This window comes from Acaromyces ingoldii (genome assembly GCF_003144295.1).
Source record: "Acaromyces ingoldii strain MCA 4198 unplaced genomic scaffold FA10scaffold_1, whole genome shotgun sequence".
Lineage (NCBI taxonomy): Eukaryota > Fungi > Basidiomycota > Exobasidiomycetes > Exobasidiales > Cryptobasidiaceae > Acaromyces > Acaromyces ingoldii.
Window position 1 is genome coordinate 187,731 of NW_020290247.1, and position 18,163 is coordinate 205,893.

Sequence of the window (18,163 nt, forward strand, 5' to 3'; positions counted from 1 at the left end):
CGCAGCCGCCACTCTGAGTTTAGGCTCATAAGCACGTGTCGTCCCTCCCTCCACGGCCAGAAACTTTTTTTTCCCTTTGGTTCGAAAGTTTAGTGCGCGCGAGCGAGACAGGCATCATTTCTTTCCTTTATAGAGGAGAGGAGATGGTGAGCGCATGGCCAGGAGGCTCTCCTTTGACTGAAAGCATGGCAAGCTGACAAAGGCTTGGTATCGGACAGGCACGCACCGCATCGCTCCCTGGCAGACCGACGCCGGCTCGGCGGCGGGACAGGCCGTCGGTCAAGGACGTCGTCGAGTCGCGCGAGGCAAAGCAGCAGGCACAGGTGTCCAAAGCGGCCAAGCGCGCCGCCAAGCGTGCCGAGCTCCTCTCCAAAGTCGCGCCCGGCTCAAGCAGCAGTGGTGGTAGCAGCAGCAGCAGAAGCAGGCCAGATGTGGGCTTCGGACAGGGAGACACGGTCAGCAAGAGCGCATTGAGGCGCAGGAAGCGGAGAGCGAGGGACGATGTGGGGCGAGACGACGAGATGGGCCGGCGCGGTGGCGTGCGCGAGATTGGCGAGGCGCTCGAAGGCGTCGAGGAGGAGTTGATGGCTTTGGAGGAGGAGGGCGACGATGAAGAGGCAGCAGAGGTCGGCCAGCAGGGAGCACGCGATGTGCACGGACCTGACCAGGGCGCGTACGAGACCGTGGGCAGGCATGGCAAAGTGAGCGCCAAGAAGAGACGCAACGTTCTGTGAGTTGCTGGCCAGTGGGAGAGGGCCTTGAGCACAGAGCACAGCACAGCACATTGCTGACAAGGACGGCAGCTCCGAGGAAGAGGCACGGCAAAAGGCTATCCTGTCCGACAAGGCCTTCACAGCGTCGCCCTTTGCTGCACTCCGCACCCATATCCGAAACACGCTGCGATGAGATAGATTCTGCTGTGGCATTGAACGGGAAACGAAACAAATGTACATTGGGAGACTGGCGCCGTCTAGTGGCGAGGAGAACTCTGTATCAGTGTGTCTATCGGATCGGAGAGCAAGGATCATGAGGAGGAAGCTGTTCTTGCAGAGGGCACTCCGCGCTTCTCGCGCGAGACGTCGACGAGGACACGCAGCTTCTCGAGCGTTACAAAGATGAGGATCGTCTGGTTAAGAAACGGTGGTTGTGAGCAGCCGGCAAAGAGAGGCCAAGGAGTAGAGAGAGGGAAGGGGGTACGCACATTGGGAGACAGACGGACCCATGCGGGCGTCCATCCGCGGAAGAGGAACCCGACGCCCTCCTTTTGGATGGCGCGGTTTAGCTTCGTGAGCATGCTGGCCCCGCCGCTGCCATTGGAGCTCGCGCTCATGACCCGTGCTTTGACGACGCTGTGGCAGAAGCACAAAAGCTGTGAGCAAGCGCATACAGAGCAGCGGGGCAGACTGGAAGAGACGAGAACTCACTCCGCGGGCGAGCATACAGTCGTCGCGACGGTGCCTGCAATGAAGCTGGCGCTAAAGTGAAGCCAGGTGCCCTCCTTGAAGAAGCCCGTCTTGAGGAGGCCGTCCTTTGCAAGGTCGTAGGTTGCAATCTGCGACGTGTTCATGAGCAGTGCGCGCACGCAGTTGGGCGCCACGCCGCGAAAGAGCGCAGCGACGCCCTCCTCTGTGACCATGCGATACAGGCCCTGGAGCGCGTTCCGGTAGCGATAGCGCTGGGCGGGCTCCTTGTTGATGTCCGACGTCATGCGCACGAGGATGATGTCGGCGGGGTTGCCAGCTATCCCACCCGCGACACCGGCGACACTGGCGATGCCCGCCAGCTTCCAGCCCGGTATCCTCTCGCTGGGCTTTCCCGTTGTCTTGTCGTACGTCACCGTGGGCTTGGTGCGCGCCTTGATGGCATCATATGCTCCGAACCTGACAATGTGCTCAATTGTCAGTCCCCTTTTCCCTTTTCGCACTTTCCGAGGAAGAGTCACCACTCACCTCACGACAGAGTAGGTCATCTGGCGGAAGATGCTCGCGCTCAGACCCGTATAGAGACCCACGATGCCGTCGGTCTTGGCGGCATTGATAAAGGACGCCGCGAGGCCTGGCCGCTCTCGCGCCGTCTGCATTCGTGTCTTTGCGACATCGAGCGGGTGTGTGCCCAGCGCCGCAATCGAGGCGGCCACACCGCCAAGCCAGAAGGGGTAGGGCGCCGGCTTGGCCTTCGCTGCCGGCGCTGGTGCCCGCGCGCTGGACCTTTGCGACATCGTCTCCCTCTGACTGACTCACTCACTCACTGGCTCACGCAGCCCTACCACAGGATGGAGGTCGCGGAGTGTGGGTTGTCGAGGGGAAAGAGCGGGGTGGGGGCCGTCAGAATTGTCCGGCCCACGCCTTGCCTTTCTTGCAGTGTCGAGAATCAGCAGAGGAAACGGATCTTTCCTGCCCTTGTCAAAAAATGCCCTTGTTTCTACTGGATCGGACTTAATCCCATGGGTCCGCCGAAAGAGAGCGAAGAAAAATAAAAAATAAAAATTGGGCCACTTCAGGCACAACGCCGGCGGGGGGAGCGCGTCACGTGCATCACTACTGCCACCATCTTCTGCTTGCGCTGCACTCTCTCCCTGTGCGGAGTGGGGCAGACGGAGAGAAGGAGATGGTTCAGAAGAATGTGAGCTTCCATGTGGCCCGTCTGAAGCGTGCCAGGCCGCCGCCACGGCTGCTGGGATCACTGGTGCCCCGGGCGATCCCGCGTGAGAGGACCAACCGAATAGGCCAGTCTGGCGCGACGGCGTCACACTCGACGTCGCTCTTTCCCTCTTTGTGAGGCCGATCAAGGGCAACGTCGCTCACCTGTACGCCCGCGCTCCATCACTGCCGCAGGAGGCGGCCGAGGGGGGGCTGCTTAAAAAGAAGCACGCCTGGGAGCGGCTCAAGGTTGGCAAGACGTGGCGCGAAGGAGATGGCGAAGATGGCGACGAGGGTGACGAGGGAGAGACGTACTACGATGGGGAGCAGGACACGCCAGAAGTTCGGCTCCAGAAGCGAAGAGAAAAACTCAGCCGGACCGTGGTGCCGACACTGCTGCTCGTGTCCAAGAAGAACGTGCACAAGAGCGCAGTCTACCGCAACCGCTGTCGGACGAGATTCAACGCTGCTTTTCGGACGGCGCTAGAGGGCAAGACATTCCAGTCGGGCGATGGACTGACTCAAGGTGAGAGGGTGGGGAAGAAAGGAGCTGGCACTTTTTGTGAAAAGGGAAGGAACACTGACACCTGCAACCAGGCCATGCGTACATCTTTTCAATCCGGAAAGAAGTTCATGATGCGCCCATGCTGACCATCGTTGAGGAGGTGACCCGAGCGCTGCAGGCCATAAAGAGGAGGTTGTGTTCGTCGTGAACGGTCGTGGGGACCCTGTAACAACACTGCACATTTGTGACATTAGTCAATGGCCATTATTCGGGTGACGAGGAAATATCTGATACGGCATCGTCAAAGCCGAGGGTGGAGAGGGGACAGGTCCGGCGTGAAACCGTCGCGTGGAGTTTTTGCATGTATAATTTTTGGTGGGCGGAAGAGGCCGGATCCCAAGAATCGCGCACAGATCCAGCGAGCCGGCTAGTTGAGAGCGCGCGAAGAAGGGGTGGAAAAAAAAAAAAGAGGAAAATGGCGCACAACAAAAAGAGAGGGATCGAGGAAGAGCGAGCCGAGAACCGGTCTATCGGCGGAACTGTTTTCTATCTCTCTTTCACCAACATCTTCCATCTCGTCGATCCTTAACCCCTTCCTACCTCCTTTGATTGTAAGATGATCTCTCTCACCATCAACCGCGCGGCGATGCGCGCTGCGATGCCTGCGCGCCAGCAGCTGGCTGCCAGCCAGGCCGTGCGATACGCCTCGACAAAGTCGCTCAAGGACGCCGTCGCAGAGGTCGTGCCGCAGAAGCAGGAGCAGCTCAAGAAGTTCCGCTCCGAGCACGGCGACAAGAGCCTGGGCGACATCAAGGTCGAGAACCTCATCGGTGGTATGCGTGGGCTCAAGGTCATGCTCTGGGAGGGCTCCGTCCTCGACGCCAACACCGGCATTACCTTCCACGGAAAGTCGATCCCCGACTGTGAGAAGGTGCTCCCTGGTGCCGGCGACCTCGGCCTGCAGGGCAAGGAGATGCGTGCGTTATAAATTTCTGATCCATCCGTCTCGCTAGGCTTGTTGTCACTGACTATTCTGAACGCATACAGTCCCCGAGTCGATGCTCTGGCTGCTGCTCACCGGAAACGTGCCCTCCAAGGAGGAGGTCAAGGGCCTCTCCGAGGAGCTGGCTGCCAAGGGCAAGCTGCCTTCGTACGTCGAGAAGATCATCGACTCGTTCCCCAAGACGCTTCGTGGGTATCCTTCTTCTTTGCCCTTGTTTTTGAATCTGACAAGCTAAAACGCTTTCGTTCTCTTGCAGACCCCATGACGCAGTTCGCCGGTGCCGTCGGTGCCCTCAACCACGACAGCAAGTTCGCTCAGGGCTACAAGGACGGCATCAAGAAGACCGAGTACTGGAAGCCCACGCTCGATGACTCGATCGACCTGATTGCCAAGCTGCCGGCCATTGCTGCGCGCATCTACTACAACGTCTTTGGCCGTGGTGACGGCGTCCAGAAGATCGACCCCAAGAAGGACCTCATCGGCAACTACTCGGAGATGATCGGTTACGGCGACAACGAGGGCATGACCGACTACCTCCGCCTCTACATTGCCATCCACGGCGACCACGAGGGCGGCAACGTCTCGGCCCACACTGCCCGTGAGTCACGGAAATAAAGAGAATGTATTCCCGAGTGATCACGGCTGACAATCTTGTAAACAGACCTGGTTGGCAGTGCCCTTTCGGATCCCTACCTGTCGTACTCTGCTGCCCTCCTCGGTCTCGCTGGTCCTCTTCACGGGTGAGTTGGTTTTGTTCTTGTCTCGATCTATGCGCTCAGAGAGCTAACAATGCTTCTGCAGTCTCGCTAACCAGGAGGTGCTCGGCTGGGCGCTCGGCATGCAGGAGAAGGTTGGCAAGAACGCCAGCGAGGAGGACATCAAGGAGTTCCTCTGGTCGACGCTCAAGTCGGGCCGAGTCGTCCCCGGTTACGGCCACGCCGTGCTGAGGATGCCCGACCCCAGGTTCAGCGCGCTGTCGCGCTTCTGCGACACGAGGCCTGAGCTCAAGAACTCGAGCATCGTCCAGCTTGTGCAGAAGACGAGCAAGGTGGCGCCCGAAGTGCTCAAGGAGCACGGAAAGACCAAGAACCCTTACCCCAACGTCGATGCCGCCTCGGGCTGTGTCCTGTACGAGTACGGGCTCAAGGAGTGGAGCTACTACACGGTCATCTTCGGCATCTCGAGGGCTATCGGTGCCCTGCCCCAGCTCGTCATGGACCGAGCCCTGGGCCTGCCCATCGAGAGGCCCAAGTCGATGAGCCTCGACGCCCTCGAGGCCTTTGTCAAGAAGTAAAGGCCCTGGATCCCTTGTTTTCTCTCTCACACACACACACATTATAGAAGAGGGTGAGACTGCTCCCTTCTCTTCTCTTTTTTGATATCGAAAAGGCGAGAAGATGAAATGAAAAAATGACTGTCGATCTTGTTTATTCCCACGGCCGAGCTGCCGGGTTGTGTAGCCTTGCTTTGTGACGCTCAAAGTCTCAACATGGATCATGCTCCCGTGGTTCTCCGGGAGGCGATGATGTCTTGCGGAGATAGGCACCGCCATGAGCGCTTGTGGGCTGATGATGACGTCGAACGACTGGCACGATGTCTCGTCTACCTGTTGTGGCTGTGAAAAGAGCAGCAGCATCAATATTCCGTCGTGGAAAACTGCACAGGCACACTCCAACGCGGGCCCGAAAGCCAGCCGGTTTTGCAAGGCACACACACTCACAAACACGCACACACGGTACCGTACCGTGTCAGCAGAAGCAGAAGCAGAAGTCGCCTTGCTTACGTGCGTGCGCGCATTAATGACACAGATAGACGTCGAGATGCGCGGGCAAACACCTACTTGGAAACCAAAAAGTCGCTAGTAAATATCGGCTGAGCCAAAACGGCAGCCTCGATCCGAGACCGGAGGGTCCGACCTAACGAATAAAGTAAGAGGCCCGTGGGTGAGCAGTTGTAGTGTAGTCGCCAGGCGGGATATTGGGATCACTTTTTTAATTTCTTGAACTCTTGGCTGCTTCTTCCCCATAAGCTCGGTGCCTCGTTCCTACTCCTTGGACCAGCCTCAGAGGAGATGGCGATGGCATGACGACGACGACGCCGCCCTCTATGATGGCCAGCGGCTCGACTTCGTCAGGTTTGCCTCCAACGACAACAGCAGCAAGACAGCGACGGTTTGCGCCGGTGCTTGCGACGGGGATGGCCAGGCCAGGCGATGTGGGCCGACGGCGACGGAGGGCCGGTGTCGAGTCGATAGGTGCCAAGAGGACGATGAAGAAGAATAGAAAGACAAAGGCAAAGGCGAGGCGCACGCTCCTGACCAACATCACCGACCTGCCGCCGAAGCTCGTCGTGACGCTCGAGCGCGGCTTCTGCAGGCACGGCCGCTACATCTCCAAGCACCCGATCCAGACGCTCCTCGTCGCTTGCCTCATCATCACGTCGCTCTTCTATCCCGCCGTCGGCATATACCTCTGGAGCTCAAAAGGCGGGCCGGGCGTGACGCGAGGCGATGCAAGGAGCGTCTGGCGCAGCCTCAGCACCCCGCTCCTAGACTCGTTTGCCAGCAGCGGGCGCAAGCACCACAACAGTCTCCGAGACCTGCGCATGATCTGGGACGATGCACCCGACCTTCGCGCCGTCGACGCCCGCGACGCCAGATCATTTCTCGGCGCAATGACACCCTCGCCCCTGGGCCTCTTTCCGCAGCCACACGACGACGGCGAGGGGGACGGCGACGAGGCCGCCAAAAAGGAGGAGGAGGGCCAAAAGTGCCGCGTAGTCACTGTCGAACACGTCTTTGTGACGACCGACGACGTCATGCTGGGTCTGGGTCCTCGCTATGGTGCTCTCGATGTCCCCATCCTCCACTCGGCTCTCAACCTGCAGCGGGCCATCGAGGCCAGCATCTCGACGAACCACACGTGCGTCCGACCCGGTCAGCTTCCAGGGGAAGAAGCAGGGGAAAACGAGCAACAGCAATACGAGGGCGGCTGCCTCAGCCTCTCGCCGCTCTCCTTCTGGTCGCATGACGACCAGGCACTGCTCTCGGACCTTGCCCCGACTTCGACCATCCTCAATTCCAAGCTCAATCTGACCGACCAGGGCGTGCCTCTGAGCCTCACGACAACGCTGGCAGGCAGGAGCCATCTCTTTACCAAGCTGCCCCGTGCGGACCACCTCGCTCTGACCTTCTTTCTCGAGACGGACGAGGAGGCGTGCAGCAAGTCGAGCAGCCGGGAGCCATTAAAGAGGCAGCGAGAAGAGACCGAGAGTCATCGGGCCTGGATCAAGATGCTGCAGACAGTCACCGGCGGGCAAGTGTCAATTGTTCGGTCCGAGCACAAGTCGGCAAAGGAGCTTCAGCTGCAATTTGTTCCGGGCCTCTCGAAGAAGACGTCGGCGAGGCAGGGCGCCCTTCTAGCCATGGGCTACCTCGCTGTCCTCGTCTGGATCTCGCGCAGCCTCATGAGGATGCGCAAGGTTCACTCACGCTTCGGTCTCGCCTTCACCGGCATCATCGAGCTCATCATCAGCATGACGCTGGCCGTGAGCGTGTGTGCGCTCAGCGGCATCCGCCTTACACTCGTGCCCTGGGAGATTCTGCCCTTTGTCGTCGTCGTGATTGGATCGGAAAACATGTTCACCCTGACACAAGCCGTCTACTCGACACCCGTCTCGCTCACCGTGCCCAGTCGGGTCGCAGCCGGGCTCGCAAAGGTCGGCGTCACCGTCACTGTGACGGTGCTCTCCGACGTTCTGCTCATGGCCACGATCGCCATGGTCGTCGACGTACGCGCCGTCCGAGAGTTCTGCATCTTTGCCATCTTCTCCCTCATCGTCGATTACTTTATGCAGATGACATTCTACGTCACAGTCCTCAGCATTGACATGCAGCGGCTAGAGGTGAGTCGCATATAGAGCAATCTTTGTATAAATGAAAGAGGTCTCGATGCTGAATGTGCGAGACACAGCTCGCCGACCTTCTCTCGCAAGGCGGGCTAGATGGCGGTGAGAACGACGACAACGCATCCGTCACTTCCTCATCTCCAGGCCTGGCCTCTTCGGACGAAGGCGATGTCAAGAAGAAGAAGACTCCGGGCGAGAATATCATTGCAATGAGCTGCCGGACCATGTGGCGAGCGAGGACGGCGAGAACCTTGAGCCTGTCGCTGCTCCTCGCCCTCATGTTTGGCATCTATCTCTATCACGGGTCAGGCTATCCATCCCACCACTCGTACCCGTTTAAAGAGCAGCACAATTTGTCGACTCCATCGTCTTCGACCTCGTCCTCATCTCTTACCACCGCGACGGCCTTCGACCCTTATTCTCACCTCGCATCCGAGGTGTCGAGGGCTCCCTGGTGGCACGACTCACCCTCTGCGTCCTTTTGGCAGGCGCTGAACCCCGCCGATGCGCCAACTATCCGGGTTCTCGTCGAGCCGTGGACGGTTGTGTCGCTTAGGTCGTCTGGCACGAGGCCCAACGTGGTCCCCTTTGCCAGCTGGGCGCTCTTTCGTCCCAGGGTGAGGGCCATTATCTGGTTCATCAAGCTCGTCGTCCTGCCAATCGCCGGCACTACGGCCATCCTATGGGTGGTGTTACTGTACCTGCTCAAGGACACTGAGCTTCTCGACGCGCAGCGAAACAAGTCGGACGCTGGTGAAGATGAGATGAGAGCGAGTGATGATGACGACGATTCCGATCGGGCGGACAACGGCGACGATGACGATGAGCAAGACGACCTGAACTTGAGCTTGTCCATCGGTCCAAAGGCACATGCGACGGATGTGGAACTGGTCATTACGACGGGAGGTTACGTCGTGAGCGCTGCGACAGACTCCTCGCTGAGTGTTTGGCGACCGTCTTCCTCCATGGCATCGGCCCCGACGAAACGAGCCACCGCCGGTGTCGGTGGGCGGACGACCGTCCGCCAATTTCCTGCCTCTGCTATCACAGCCCTTGATGCCTCATCAGAGTGGGACCTCGTGGTGGTTGGCTTTGCCTCGGGCGATGTCGCGCTTCTCCATCTGGCCACATTGCGTCCGTATCAGGGTCCGTCCTCGGCAACGACCAGTCCGAGTCGGGTCCAATATCTAAAGATCCTTCCGCCCAACGATGTTGGAAACAACGAAGCGAGAGTCGTTTCTGTTCACCGGGACGGCAGCCTGTATGCGCGCAGCGTTACAAAGCGGCCAGTCGCGGTGCGGAATGCTGCACAGACCGAGGGAGTAGCGTGGACCGCAGTGGACGCCGGTGACTGCATCGCCCTCTGCTCTTCCGACCGACGCATGGTCGTAGGCCGAGTCGTCGACGAGCGCTTCGATGTGCTTCTGGGTGTGCAGGAAGAGCCCGGTGTCTTCTTTCGATGTGCTGCCCTGTCCTCGCTCTCCTTTTCGAGGGCAAGCGTTTCTACTTCGGTGACACGAGGCGGCTCTGCGATGGACAAGACAATCATCGCGGGCACCACAAAGGGTACCATTGTAGCTTGGGACGTTGTGAGCGGAGAGGAAGTGGCGAGGATCGAGCTGAACGACGGACCGGTGACGAGGTTGAAGACTGTCCCGAGTCGTCGGTTGGCTTTCTCGAGAGGGGAGGAATTCTCCAAGCTGGTCGATGTCGTCGTCGCTAGCAGCTCTTCAATGGTGACCGTGTTGGCACTTGGCACAAGCCAGATTGCAAGAGTTAATGGTCAACAACAGGAAGGATTGGCGCCGCCCTCGCCGACACATCTGCGCACCCCGATGCGAAGGCTGGGCTCAACGTCAAATGGCTTGTCAAATGGCGGCTCGCTCTCGCCGGACCCTACCGTGGCACAAACGAACGGGTTCGAAAAGCACCAGCGCGTTGGGTCTCACAGCAGCCGCAGGCGCAGCTTCACAGATCAGACGTCGTCGAATTTCTCTCAGGACTCACATGACGATCACGACGAGGCTGTAGGGGAGGACGAGGTGGGCGAGGTGCCTGCGGAGATCGGCGCGGTCGTCAGACTAGCTTCCGTAGTCAGTCCGAGGGGCGGCGCGGACATTGTCGGAATGCAGGACGGGGCGGCAAAATTGCTGGGTGTGTGCAGGAGGACCGACTCGTTGTCGAATGCGTACGAAGACCCGTCCAGCGCCCGGTGGGAGGTATGGCAGATGGATTTGGCGCGTCTGCTTCTGCATCAGCATCAAGTGGGAGGACCAGGACCGGTGTTAGGAGGGTGGACGGATCAATTTACGAGGAGGATACCCTTGGACATTGAGGAAAATCTCATCGGCGAGGCACAGCGGCTCTCATTTACAAGAATCAGAGCATCGTCGGTACTTTGCGTCGAGAACAGGCCTACGCCGTCGTCTAAGAGAAAGAGCAAGCTGGCTTTCTCATTTGGAAACAGCGTCGCCTTGCTCAGAGTCACGGCGCCCCTCATCGCCGCGATTCGAGAGGAGCCATCCTCGGCCGAGTCTCTCCGGAGGAGGAAGCGCAGGGAAAACGGCTCCGTTCTGGCATCGCCGAGCACACCGACACGCTTGTCGATGCCCAGACGGTAAACTGGACTTTGGATTCTGTTCTTTTATTCATTTTTCAATCTCTCTCTTGCCTTTGCTGTATTATTCCCCACAACCAAAGCTAGCTATTGCAAAATAGGAGATATCCAAGGACAACACCCGCGCTTGAAGACGTCGTGATTGTGTCAGGGAAAGGGGGGTAAGGGCGCCGGCCCAGGACGCGTCCCGTAAGCCGAAAGCCGAGATCCTGCGTATGAATGAATGCAGCAAGCATCTGCACGGGCTGAGTACCTCGGGTCTCTGATCACCCACTCCTGCTGCCTTCGACGTTCGCCAGAGGTCCCTATCTTCTGCAGTGATGACAACGACCAACTTTCCCAAGGATGGCAAGGCCCTCCTGACACTGGAGCGATCCTCCTCGTCGCCCATCATCTATACCGTCACCTTCACTGGCGGCGAGACGCCCGACAACCGGCTCACGCACAAGTTCCTCGATGCGATCCTTGCCGCGCTGGAGCATGTCGAGCAAGAGTGGGACCGGACGCTGTCCGACGAGGAGAAAAAGGGCGGTGCGGCCCTCGTTACGACGGGCCAGATCGTCGAGGGTGCCAAGTTCTACTCGAACGGGTGCGTAGGCTTTTCCCCTTCCGTTTAAGCTTCCGTGCCCTGCTGGCGGTGTGACTCTTTGACTGACGACGAGGACGGCAGGCTCGACTTTGAAAATGCTATTTCAGACCCCAACTTCTTCGACACGCACCTCAACAAGGTCTACGAGAAGCTCCTCTCGTTCCCTATCCCCACGGTCGCGTCCATTGGCGGGCATGCGTTGTGAGTTCACTTACTTTCTCTGCCCCTGCCAAACGTAATCCCTGGCTGAGCGTGAGAGACAGTGCGGCGGGCTTTGGGCTGGCGATGGCGCACGACTACCGCGTCTTTAATGGCGCAAAGGGCTACCTCTCGATGAACGAAATCGACTTTGGCGCTCAGATCCCGCCCGGCCTGTATGCGGCACTGTCGTCGAAGATGACGAGCAACGTGCTTATGCGCAAGGTCGTCCTCGAGGGGCACCGCTTCGGCGCCAAAGAGGCCCTCGCGGAGCGCATCATCGACATCATCGCGCCTGCGCAGGGCGAGCAGGGCGGGGCGAAAAAGACGCTCGAGGTGGCCACCGAGCTCGCGAAGCGCGTCGCTCCTAAGGCGAGGGCGGATTGCTACGGCAGCAACAAGGTGAGACAAGAGAGCCGCTCGCGAGCGAGAAGAGACGGACGCTGACAGGGCCACAGCTGGTCATGTATTTCCCCTACCTTGAGATTCTCCGGATGAAGTGAGTGATCACGCCATTCTCATACTTCAGATACGCTCCGCTGACCCTCTTCGCTACAGGAACGAGGTAGCCACTGGAAGGCTCTGAGTAGTCTTTCTTCTTTTTCCCCTTCTGTAATTTTCCACATCGTTCGTACCTTGAAGATCATTGTTTGATAAAGAGGCAGAGGGACCACCGGGCTCATAGCAAAATGCGCTTCGTTGCAATGCGGTACATCTCTACACGACGACAAACTATCAGTGTTGCTACTTGCCAGTAATCTTGCTGAGGAGTCCACCGCTCTTCTTCTCTTCCTTCTCCTCGGGCTCCACCTGTGAAGCAGCAGCCTGTTAGTATCTCTGCTCAAAGCTGCCGAAGGACGACCAGCCACGTCACCCACCTCTTCCTCCTCGATCTCAACTTCCTTTTTGAGCATGGTCTCACGTCAGCTCGGGTGGTCTCTGTATGCACTGGGGATAAGCGGGCTCACATCGTCCGTCAGGTCAGCCTCCTCGGCCTCTTCGTCCGTCTTGGCGCCTTCATTGGCCGCGCCGCTTGCCGCAACTCCCTTTTGCTTGAACGGCGTGCCCTTAAGGTGACGCGGGCGCCGCACCTTGATCTTCCTGGGCATGTATCCCTTTCGGACGGCCGGTGCAGGCTTTCCCTGTCGTAGGTCGTCCTGTTTCAACCCTCACATAGTCAGCGAGACCTTCTCTCTCCGTACAAAAGAGCTAGGAAGAAGACGCTTACCCTGTCAAAGCGCGGATCGACGACGGTGGGGTCTTGAGTCGCGGCGGTGCGTGCAATGGGCTGCGTGCCCGTCTGGGACTCGGCCGCCTGCTGGGCCTGTTGTGCCTCGAGCAGCTGCGCCTCGGCGCCGCTCAGGGGCTGCGTTCCTTCGTCTGCCATGGTGCTTCTCGTCGCGTGGGTGCCTGCTGCGATCGCTCTCGTTCCGCTGATTGAGTTGAATGAAGAGAGGTTATGCCCCAAGAGTGGAGGTTGGTTGACCCGAAGAGATCATCAGCAACACGTGGGGCGTATGGCCCACAGTCGTTTTACCCCCTCAATTCTAGCGGTTGATATTTGATCTGTGCGTCGCGCGCGCTACTCCTGAGTTTGAACGAGTCCAAGAGGGATGTTTGTCAGAGAAGGGCCCTAGTAGCACGTCGTCGACGAAAGAAAAGGCTGACGACGACGACGGAGGACCGACTGATCAACAGATTGAGAGGAAAAGGCGAGCGACGTGGAACGCACAGATGAAGGGCCTCTTTCGGCGGCCCATGTCTGGCGGCGATGGCTCGAGATCCGCAGGCGGCGGCAGCAGCGAAGGAGGGTTGCAGAGGCAGAGCACCACCTCGGCGGCCGGTGGTGGGCCACTGGGCGCCCAATTCACCATTCCTCCCTTTCCCAATCCCTTGCCCGAGCGATCTCTGTCGCTCCACTGCACCCGTGGCGGCCTCGTGATCCTGCCCAGCAGGCCAACGCCATCGTCGAGCGAGGCGCAACAAGACGGAAAGCGCTCGACGAGGAGCACCCATTCGCCGAGACCGTCTCTCAGCGGCATCGCCGAGGACGTCGCCTCGGCCAAAAAGGGTGCTCAGGCGGCCGAGAGCGGCCACGGAGCCAGACTCCCGTGGTCCAAGCAGGCGAAGCCCGAGCGAGTGAATGCAGCCGAGGTGAAGAGCCTGCTCGGCGACGACGCGGCCCTCGAGATCCAATGCTACGGCATCGTGGGCATTCAGAGACTCTTTAAAGGTACGTGCACCCCGAAACGAGTGGCCAAGAGCTAGCGAGAGCTCATGATCGATCCTGCTATAGACGCCTATCTTCTCGTCATCACCTCGAGGACATTTGCTGGTGATTTTGTGCACGTCGACATGCCGGTTTACAAGAGCACGGCCGTACTGCCCATTCCTCTTTCGTACGCAAGGGCAAAGGATGTTTTCAAAGCCGAGTCAGAGAGGCAAGTCATTGCGCGACTTGAAGCAGAAAAGAAGATCGCTGCCGCAGCTGCCTCCTCCGCCGCTGGCGAGTCTTCATCTTCGGATGAGGATGACGAGGAGGAGAGCGAGGCAGACGATGTCGTCACGCCCAGCATCGTCCCGAGAGAGTCCTTCCTCCAGAGCATCAAGGACAAGTCGGCCACGGTCAAGCCATCAAAAAGCGGACCTTGGGCAAACGAGGTTGTGAAGAGGTCCCGGTCTGCTTCCGACGATGCCACTGCACCTCAGAGTCTGAAGCTCGACGTCGATGCGCCCGGCGGCTTGCCCGATGCCCAGCCCGCCGTTGTACAGGCTGTGCTGCCCGTGGAAGAAGAAGTGGCAAAGACTGGCACCATTGACAACCGCGTCCTCACCGCTGATCAGCGCTGGCACGAGGCGACAAAGGCCGAGCTGGAGGAAAAGGTCGTCAAGGAGACGGCGAGGCAGTACTCGAGGGGCGAGATGTGGTTCTCCTACGACTTTGACCTCACGACGCCTCTGCAGCGCAAGGAAGAGCTCCGGCTCAACAAGGTCAATGCGCAGCCGGACAAGACAAACAGGGCTCGGAGTGGCTCGACGACGGCGACGAAGAGCAATCCGGTCCCCTTTCTCGAGCCTCACCCGACCCTTCCACTCTGGCGCCGGGCCGATCGTCGCTTTTGGCACAACGAGCACCTGATTCGCGACTTTGTCGATGCTGGCTTGCATGGGCTGGCGCTCCCTCTGATGCAAGGCTTCTTCCAGGTCACGCCGCTTCCGATCGAAATCAACTCGCTCAGCCCTCCCGTGAGCGCCGATGTCGCAGGCGATGCCATGGACGCCGTCTCGGAGGCAGCGTCTTCGGAACGCATTGAGGCGCAGCTCCTCATTATCTCGAGGAGGTCCAAGGAGCGAGCCGGACTGCGATACCAACGCCGAGGCACAAACGACGAGGGCCAGGTTGCCAACTACGTCGAGACGGAGCAGATCCTCTACGTCAAGCGTGGCAACGGTCAGACACACCTCATGACCTTTGTCCAGTTCCGAGGCAGTATTCCACTCTACTGGAGCCAGAATCCCTTCAACCTCAAGCCTCCTCCCGTGCTGGAGCGCAGCGCAGCAGAGAACAAAAAGGCCTGTTCAAGGCACTTTGACGTACAGGTTCAGCGGTATGGCAAGGTTATCTGTATCAACCTGGCCGAGCAAAAGGGCAAGGAAGGCCAGATCACGCAGGCATACAAGGACGCCGTCGAGCAGCTCGAACGGCCCAACGAGGTCCAGTACCGCTCCTTTGACTTCCACAAGGAGTGTGCGGGCATGAAGTTTGAGAATGTCCGCAAGCTCTTGGACGAGGTCAAAGACGACGTCATGGAGGAGATGGACTGCTTCTGGTCCAGCGTCACCACGACCGAGTACCAGGGTCAGCAGGTCAACCAGAGGAGCACATTTGCGAGGCAGAGGGGCGCATTCAGAGTGTCGTGTCTCGACTGCCTCGATCGAACCAATGTCGTCCAGTCGGCCTTCGCCAGGCACATGCTCCTGGTCCAGCTGCAGAGGCTTGGCTTCGATATTCCATCGGCCAAGGGCGAGAAGGACGAAGCGTTCGACTTTGCGTTCAATGACTCGTGGGCGAACAACGGCGACATGGTCTCGCAGATCTACGCAGGCACCAGAGCCCTCAAGGGCGACTTCACGAGGACCGGCAAGCGTAATCTGATTGGCATGATGAGTGGGTGTCTTTTGCCAGGTATAAACTTATGAAGTGTTTGCTGACTCGTCCTTGACGTCAAACAGACGATGCCACGGCAAGCGTCTACCGAATGGTTCAGGGTGCGGTCAGCGACTTCTTCAAGCAGACCGTAGCCGACTTCCAGTACGGTCAGCTGTCTCTGTCTGCGCTGGAGCGGTACAACGACGACTTGGCAGCACAGGACCCCTCTGAAGGACATCGGTTGCGTCGCGTCCGTGCAAGTGCTATTGAAACGTGTGCTGCCATGGTGCTGGAAGCGGACAAGCCCGAAGAGACGCTCCTCGCAGGGTGGACGCTCTTCTCGACCATTGAGCCCAACAGTATCGCTAGCAGCAAGCTAGAAGAAAAGGTGGTGCTCCTCACAACAAAGGCAATCTACTGCTGCGGCTACGACTTTACCGCCGAGAAGCTCGTCGAGTTCTCGCGCATCCTCCTCGGCGATGTTGTCGGTATCCAAAAGGGACTCTACCTCCTCGCGCCCAACGAGGGCTACCATCCCGAGGACCACTGGGGCTTCGTCGTCTCCTTCCTGAACGAGGAGACGCGCGTGAACACGGCCTCGATCAAGAACGTGCCGAAGGTTGCGGACGCCAAGGGCGCGACGAGCTTCTTGGCCTTCCGAGCGGTCTCGGACGAATTCGCTGGCACGCTCACTAAGGTCCGCCGAGATGCTGCCGTTGGCAAGCAAAAGTCCTCGTCATCCTCGTCATCGAGGGCTTCGAGCCGGTCCAGGGGCCTATTTGGCTTTGGCCCGCGGTCTTCGTCGTCACGCTCTTCTTCCCTGACGGCCGCCGCCGCTGCCTCTGCTCCGACGGCCATGGAGCGGCGCGAGGCCCTTGAGGCGGCGTCGATATCGGACGACGACGACGATGGACCGACGCCAAGGAGCGGCCACGAAATCGTGGACCGCATCGTCGACTTGATCCTCGACGAGTGCATCCTGTCTGGCAGCGCAGACGAGGACGGACAGGACGGCTTCGTGACGGAAAAGACGATCCAGAGCCTGGCCCAGGCAAAGCAGAATGCAAGCCTGTTTGCGCCGCTCATCGAAGGCATCAAGAGGCGCGTCTGGCTGTAACGATGTCCTTTGCCTTGTCCTTCGCCTTGTCCTTCGCCTTCTCCTTTGCCTTCTCCTTTGCCTTCTCCTTCTCTTTTCTAGATTCAAGTTTTTCAGCCTCCATGTTCATGGAGATAGGATACCCCGACCAGATTCACGGCCAATTGCAGCGATCCATATCACCGATAATACAGTAGCTATGTCCTCTATAACATTCCTGCTATTGCTTCGCACACACAGACACACACACTCTCTCAATGGACACTTGATCTCCTCTTTGAATGCTTGCAGAATGGTGTGGTTTGCAAGAATTGAGCCTACTACTATGTACAGTACACATACGAGTCGGTGAGGAGGAGGTAGGCTGTGTTCTCTCCTTTTACAAGACCAAGCATTTCTTGCCCCCGACGACTCTCCGCTTGTTCCACTTTTTCCGGCAGGCCTCTCTGAGGGCGGTGTCAAAGACCTCCTGGACGCCGGTGCGCTCCTTTGCGCTGCATTCGACATAGTGGGCCGCGCCGATCTCCTTTGCGACGGCCCGGCCCTGCTCGGGCGTGATGGGCTGCGTGCCCTGGGCGCGGAGCATCGAGAGCGCATGTGCGTCGCTTCGCAGGTCCGTCTTGAGGCCGACGAGGAGGATCGGGACGCCTTCGCAAAAGTGGTTGATCTCGGGATACCACTGCTCGGCTTTCCTCTTTCAGCCTCTTGCCTCTTTTTCTTCCCCATGCTGTTCTGCTATGCTGCCTCTCACCTTGTCTTGTACATTTGCCAGGCTCACTGGGTAGTCGACGGCGAAGCCAATGAGAATAATGTCTGTCTCGGGGTAGCTCAGGGGCCGTAACCGGTCGTACTCCTCCTGCCCCGCCGTGTCCCAGAGAGCCAGCTCGATGAGTTTCCCTTCGAAGCGAACGAGGGGCACGTAGTTCTCAAACACTGTCGGGATGTACCGTTCCGGGAACCGGTTCTCTGCCTGTTTGATATTGCACCCACGACCGTTCTCGTCAGTCAGTCAGAGCGCGCTGCTTGAAGAAAAAGGAAGAAGACGCACATAGGTGATGAGGAGGGCTGTCTTTCCGCAGCCTCCGTCCCCGACGACGACGAGCTTCTTTTTCGCATCAATCTGCGGCCGGCCAGGGACTGCGGGGTAGGACGACGAGGTGCTGGGGCCCTGTCCGGGAGGGACGCCGGCCGAGTCCAGGGAGGACGAAGTGGCGTGGCCGCCGCCGTTCATGCTGGATGCCGCTTCGCGACTTGCGGAATATCTGTCGGCGCGCCGTTCACAGAGGCTGCTGCTAGCTTCCAGCCTCTCTCTGCGTCCTTTTCTCGTCAAAGGCAAAGGAGCGGTGACGTGCGCGCGCGCAAACGGAGATGCAGAGGGAAGAGCGATGGATGAGAAAACGCAAAGAACAAAAATGGAACATCAACACCTAAACCTGTCTCGGCCTTTGTTTTGACGCGCC

At 59.0% G+C, this 18,163-nt stretch overlaps 9 protein-coding genes across 9 annotated transcripts; 6 read left to right on the forward strand and 3 right to left on the reverse strand.

Annotated features, from left to right (window-relative positions):
- The first annotated feature begins 87 nt into the window (after positions 1-87).
- Positions 88-1,092, forward strand: FA10DRAFT_263447 (hypothetical protein). The gene is made up of 3 exons (XM_025520226.1): positions 88-146; positions 219-730; positions 804-1,092. The coding sequence occupies exons 1-3, from the start codon at positions 144-146 to the stop codon at positions 904-906; spliced, it is 618 nt and encodes a 205-aa protein (XP_025379885.1). The 5' UTR covers positions 88-143; the 3' UTR covers positions 907-1,092.
- Positions 880-2,412, reverse strand: FA10DRAFT_2787 (mitochondrial carrier). The gene is made up of 4 exons (XM_025523478.1): positions 1,950-2,412; positions 1,425-1,880; positions 1,202-1,349; positions 880-1,126 (listed from the first exon to the last, which is right to left on the reverse strand). Exons 1-4 carry the CDS (start codon positions 2,216-2,218, stop codon positions 1,025-1,027), a joined length of 975 nt encoding a protein of 324 aa, XP_025379886.1. The 5' UTR covers positions 2,219-2,412; the 3' UTR covers positions 880-1,024.
- Positions 2,413-2,607: 195 nt separating this feature from the next.
- On the forward strand, positions 2,608-3,429 carry FA10DRAFT_298160 (hypothetical protein; the record flags this gene model as incomplete). The annotated part of the gene is made up of 3 exons (XM_025524565.1): positions 2,608-2,704; positions 2,731-3,165; positions 3,237-3,429. The coding sequence occupies 3 exons, from the start codon at positions 2,608-2,610 to the stop codon at positions 3,350-3,352; spliced, it is 648 nt and encodes a 215-aa protein (XP_025379887.1). The 3' UTR covers positions 3,353-3,429.
- A 277-nt stretch (positions 3,430-3,706) lies between these two features.
- On the forward strand, positions 3,707-5,564 carry FA10DRAFT_263450 (citrate synthase-like protein). The gene is made up of 5 exons (XM_025520227.1): positions 3,707-4,121; positions 4,192-4,335; positions 4,404-4,745; positions 4,809-4,887; positions 4,949-5,564. The coding sequence occupies exons 1-5, from the start codon at positions 3,761-3,763 to the stop codon at positions 5,439-5,441; spliced, it is 1,419 nt and encodes a 472-aa protein (XP_025379888.1). The 5' UTR covers positions 3,707-3,760; the 3' UTR covers positions 5,442-5,564.
- Positions 5,565-6,229: 665 nt separating this feature from the next.
- FA10DRAFT_282376 (hypothetical protein) lies at positions 6,230-10,674 on the forward strand (the record flags this gene model as incomplete). Its single annotated transcript, XM_025523768.1, has 2 exons — positions 6,230-8,050; positions 8,119-10,674. The coding sequence occupies 2 exons, from the start codon at positions 6,230-6,232 to the stop codon at positions 10,672-10,674; spliced, it is 4,377 nt and encodes a 1,458-aa protein (XP_025379889.1).
- A 316-nt stretch (positions 10,675-10,990) lies between these two features.
- FA10DRAFT_282377 (ClpP/crotonase) lies at positions 10,991-12,043 on the forward strand (the record flags this gene model as incomplete). Its single annotated transcript, XM_025523769.1, has 5 exons — positions 10,991-11,259; positions 11,341-11,460; positions 11,523-11,859; positions 11,916-11,956; positions 12,016-12,043. The coding sequence occupies 5 exons, from the start codon at positions 10,991-10,993 to the stop codon at positions 12,041-12,043; spliced, it is 795 nt and encodes a 264-aa protein (XP_025379890.1).
- A 34-nt stretch (positions 12,044-12,077) lies between these two features.
- Positions 12,078-12,939, reverse strand: FA10DRAFT_263453 (hypothetical protein). The gene is made up of 4 exons (XM_025520228.1): positions 12,686-12,939; positions 12,426-12,614; positions 12,336-12,359; positions 12,078-12,267 (listed from the first exon to the last, which is right to left on the reverse strand). Exons 1-4 carry the CDS (start codon positions 12,842-12,844, stop codon positions 12,202-12,204), a joined length of 438 nt encoding a protein of 145 aa, XP_025379891.1. The 5' UTR covers positions 12,845-12,939; the 3' UTR covers positions 12,078-12,201.
- A 96-nt stretch (positions 12,940-13,035) lies between these two features.
- FA10DRAFT_246564 (hypothetical protein) lies at positions 13,036-16,979 on the forward strand. Its single transcript, XM_025519415.1, has 3 exons — positions 13,036-13,690; positions 13,754-15,625; positions 15,691-16,979. Exons 1-3 carry the CDS (start codon positions 13,192-13,194, stop codon positions 16,722-16,724), a joined length of 3,405 nt encoding a protein of 1,134 aa, XP_025379892.1. The 5' UTR covers positions 13,036-13,191; the 3' UTR covers positions 16,725-16,979.
- FA10DRAFT_273583 (putative RHO1-GTP-binding protein of the rho subfamily of ras-like protein) lies at positions 16,966-18,061 on the reverse strand. The gene is made up of 3 exons (XM_025523174.1): positions 17,752-18,061; positions 17,455-17,673; positions 16,966-17,382 (listed from the first exon to the last, which is right to left on the reverse strand). Exons 1-3 carry the CDS (start codon positions 17,932-17,934, stop codon positions 17,083-17,085), a joined length of 702 nt encoding a protein of 233 aa, XP_025379893.1. The 5' UTR covers positions 17,935-18,061; the 3' UTR covers positions 16,966-17,082.
- Positions 18,062-18,163: the final 102 nt, after the last annotated feature.

Coding starts and splice junctions, on each gene's coding strand:
- FA10DRAFT_273583 (XM_025523174.1), bottom strand. CDS start 17,934: ATGAACGGCGGCGGCCACGCCACTTCGTCCTCCCTGGACTCGGCCGGC. Junction 17,674..17,751: donor CAGCCCTCCTCATCACCTAT/GTGCGTCTTCTT, acceptor AATATCAAACAG/GCAGAGAACCGGTTCCCGGA. Junction 17,383..17,454: donor TGGCAAATGTACAAGACAAG/GTGAGAGGCAGC, acceptor AAAGCCGAGCAG/TGGTATCCCGAGATCAACCA.
- FA10DRAFT_263450 (XM_025520227.1), top strand. CDS start 3,761: ATGATCTCTCTCACCATCAACCGCGCGGCGATGCGCGCTGCGATGCCT. Junction 4,122..4,191: donor CCTGCAGGGCAAGGAGATGC/GTGCGTTATAAA, acceptor GAACGCATACAG/TCCCCGAGTCGATGCTCTGG. Junction 4,336..4,403: donor CTCGTTCCCCAAGACGCTTC/GTGGGTATCCTT, acceptor GTTCTCTTGCAG/ACCCCATGACGCAGTTCGCC.
- FA10DRAFT_246564 (XM_025519415.1), top strand. CDS start 13,192: ATGAAGGGCCTCTTTCGGCGGCCCATGTCTGGCGGCGATGGCTCGAGA. Junction 13,691..13,753: donor CATTCAGAGACTCTTTAAAG/GTACGTGCACCC, acceptor ATCCTGCTATAG/ACGCCTATCTTCTCGTCATC. Junction 15,626..15,690: donor TAATCTGATTGGCATGATGA/GTGGGTGTCTTT, acceptor GACGTCAAACAG/ACGATGCCACGGCAAGCGTC.
- FA10DRAFT_2787 (XM_025523478.1), bottom strand. CDS start 2,218: ATGTCGCAAAGGTCCAGCGCGCGGGCACCAGCGCCGGCAGCGAAGGCC. Junction 1,350..1,424: donor ACTGTATGCTCGCCCGCGGA/GTGAGTTCTCGT, acceptor CTTCTGCCACAG/CGTCGTCAAAGCACGGGTCA. Junction 1,127..1,201: donor GGGTCCGTCTGTCTCCCAAT/GTGCGTACCCCC, acceptor TTTCTTAACCAG/ACGATCCTCATCTTTGTAAC.
- FA10DRAFT_263453 (XM_025520228.1), bottom strand. CDS start 12,844: ATGGCAGACGAAGGAACGCAGCCCCTGAGCGGCGCCGAGGCGCAGCTG. Junction 12,360..12,425: donor AGGCTGACCTGACGGACGAT/GTGAGCCCGCTT, acceptor ATGCTCAAAAAG/GAAGTTGAGATCGAGGAGGA. Junction 12,268..12,335: donor TTGAGATCGAGGAGGAAGAG/GTGGGTGACGTG, acceptor GCTGCTTCACAG/GTGGAGCCCGAGGAGAAGGA.
- FA10DRAFT_263447 (XM_025520226.1), top strand. Junction 731..803: donor AAGAAGAGACGCAACGTTCT/GTGAGTTGCTGG, acceptor CAAGGACGGCAG/CTCCGAGGAAGAGGCACGGC.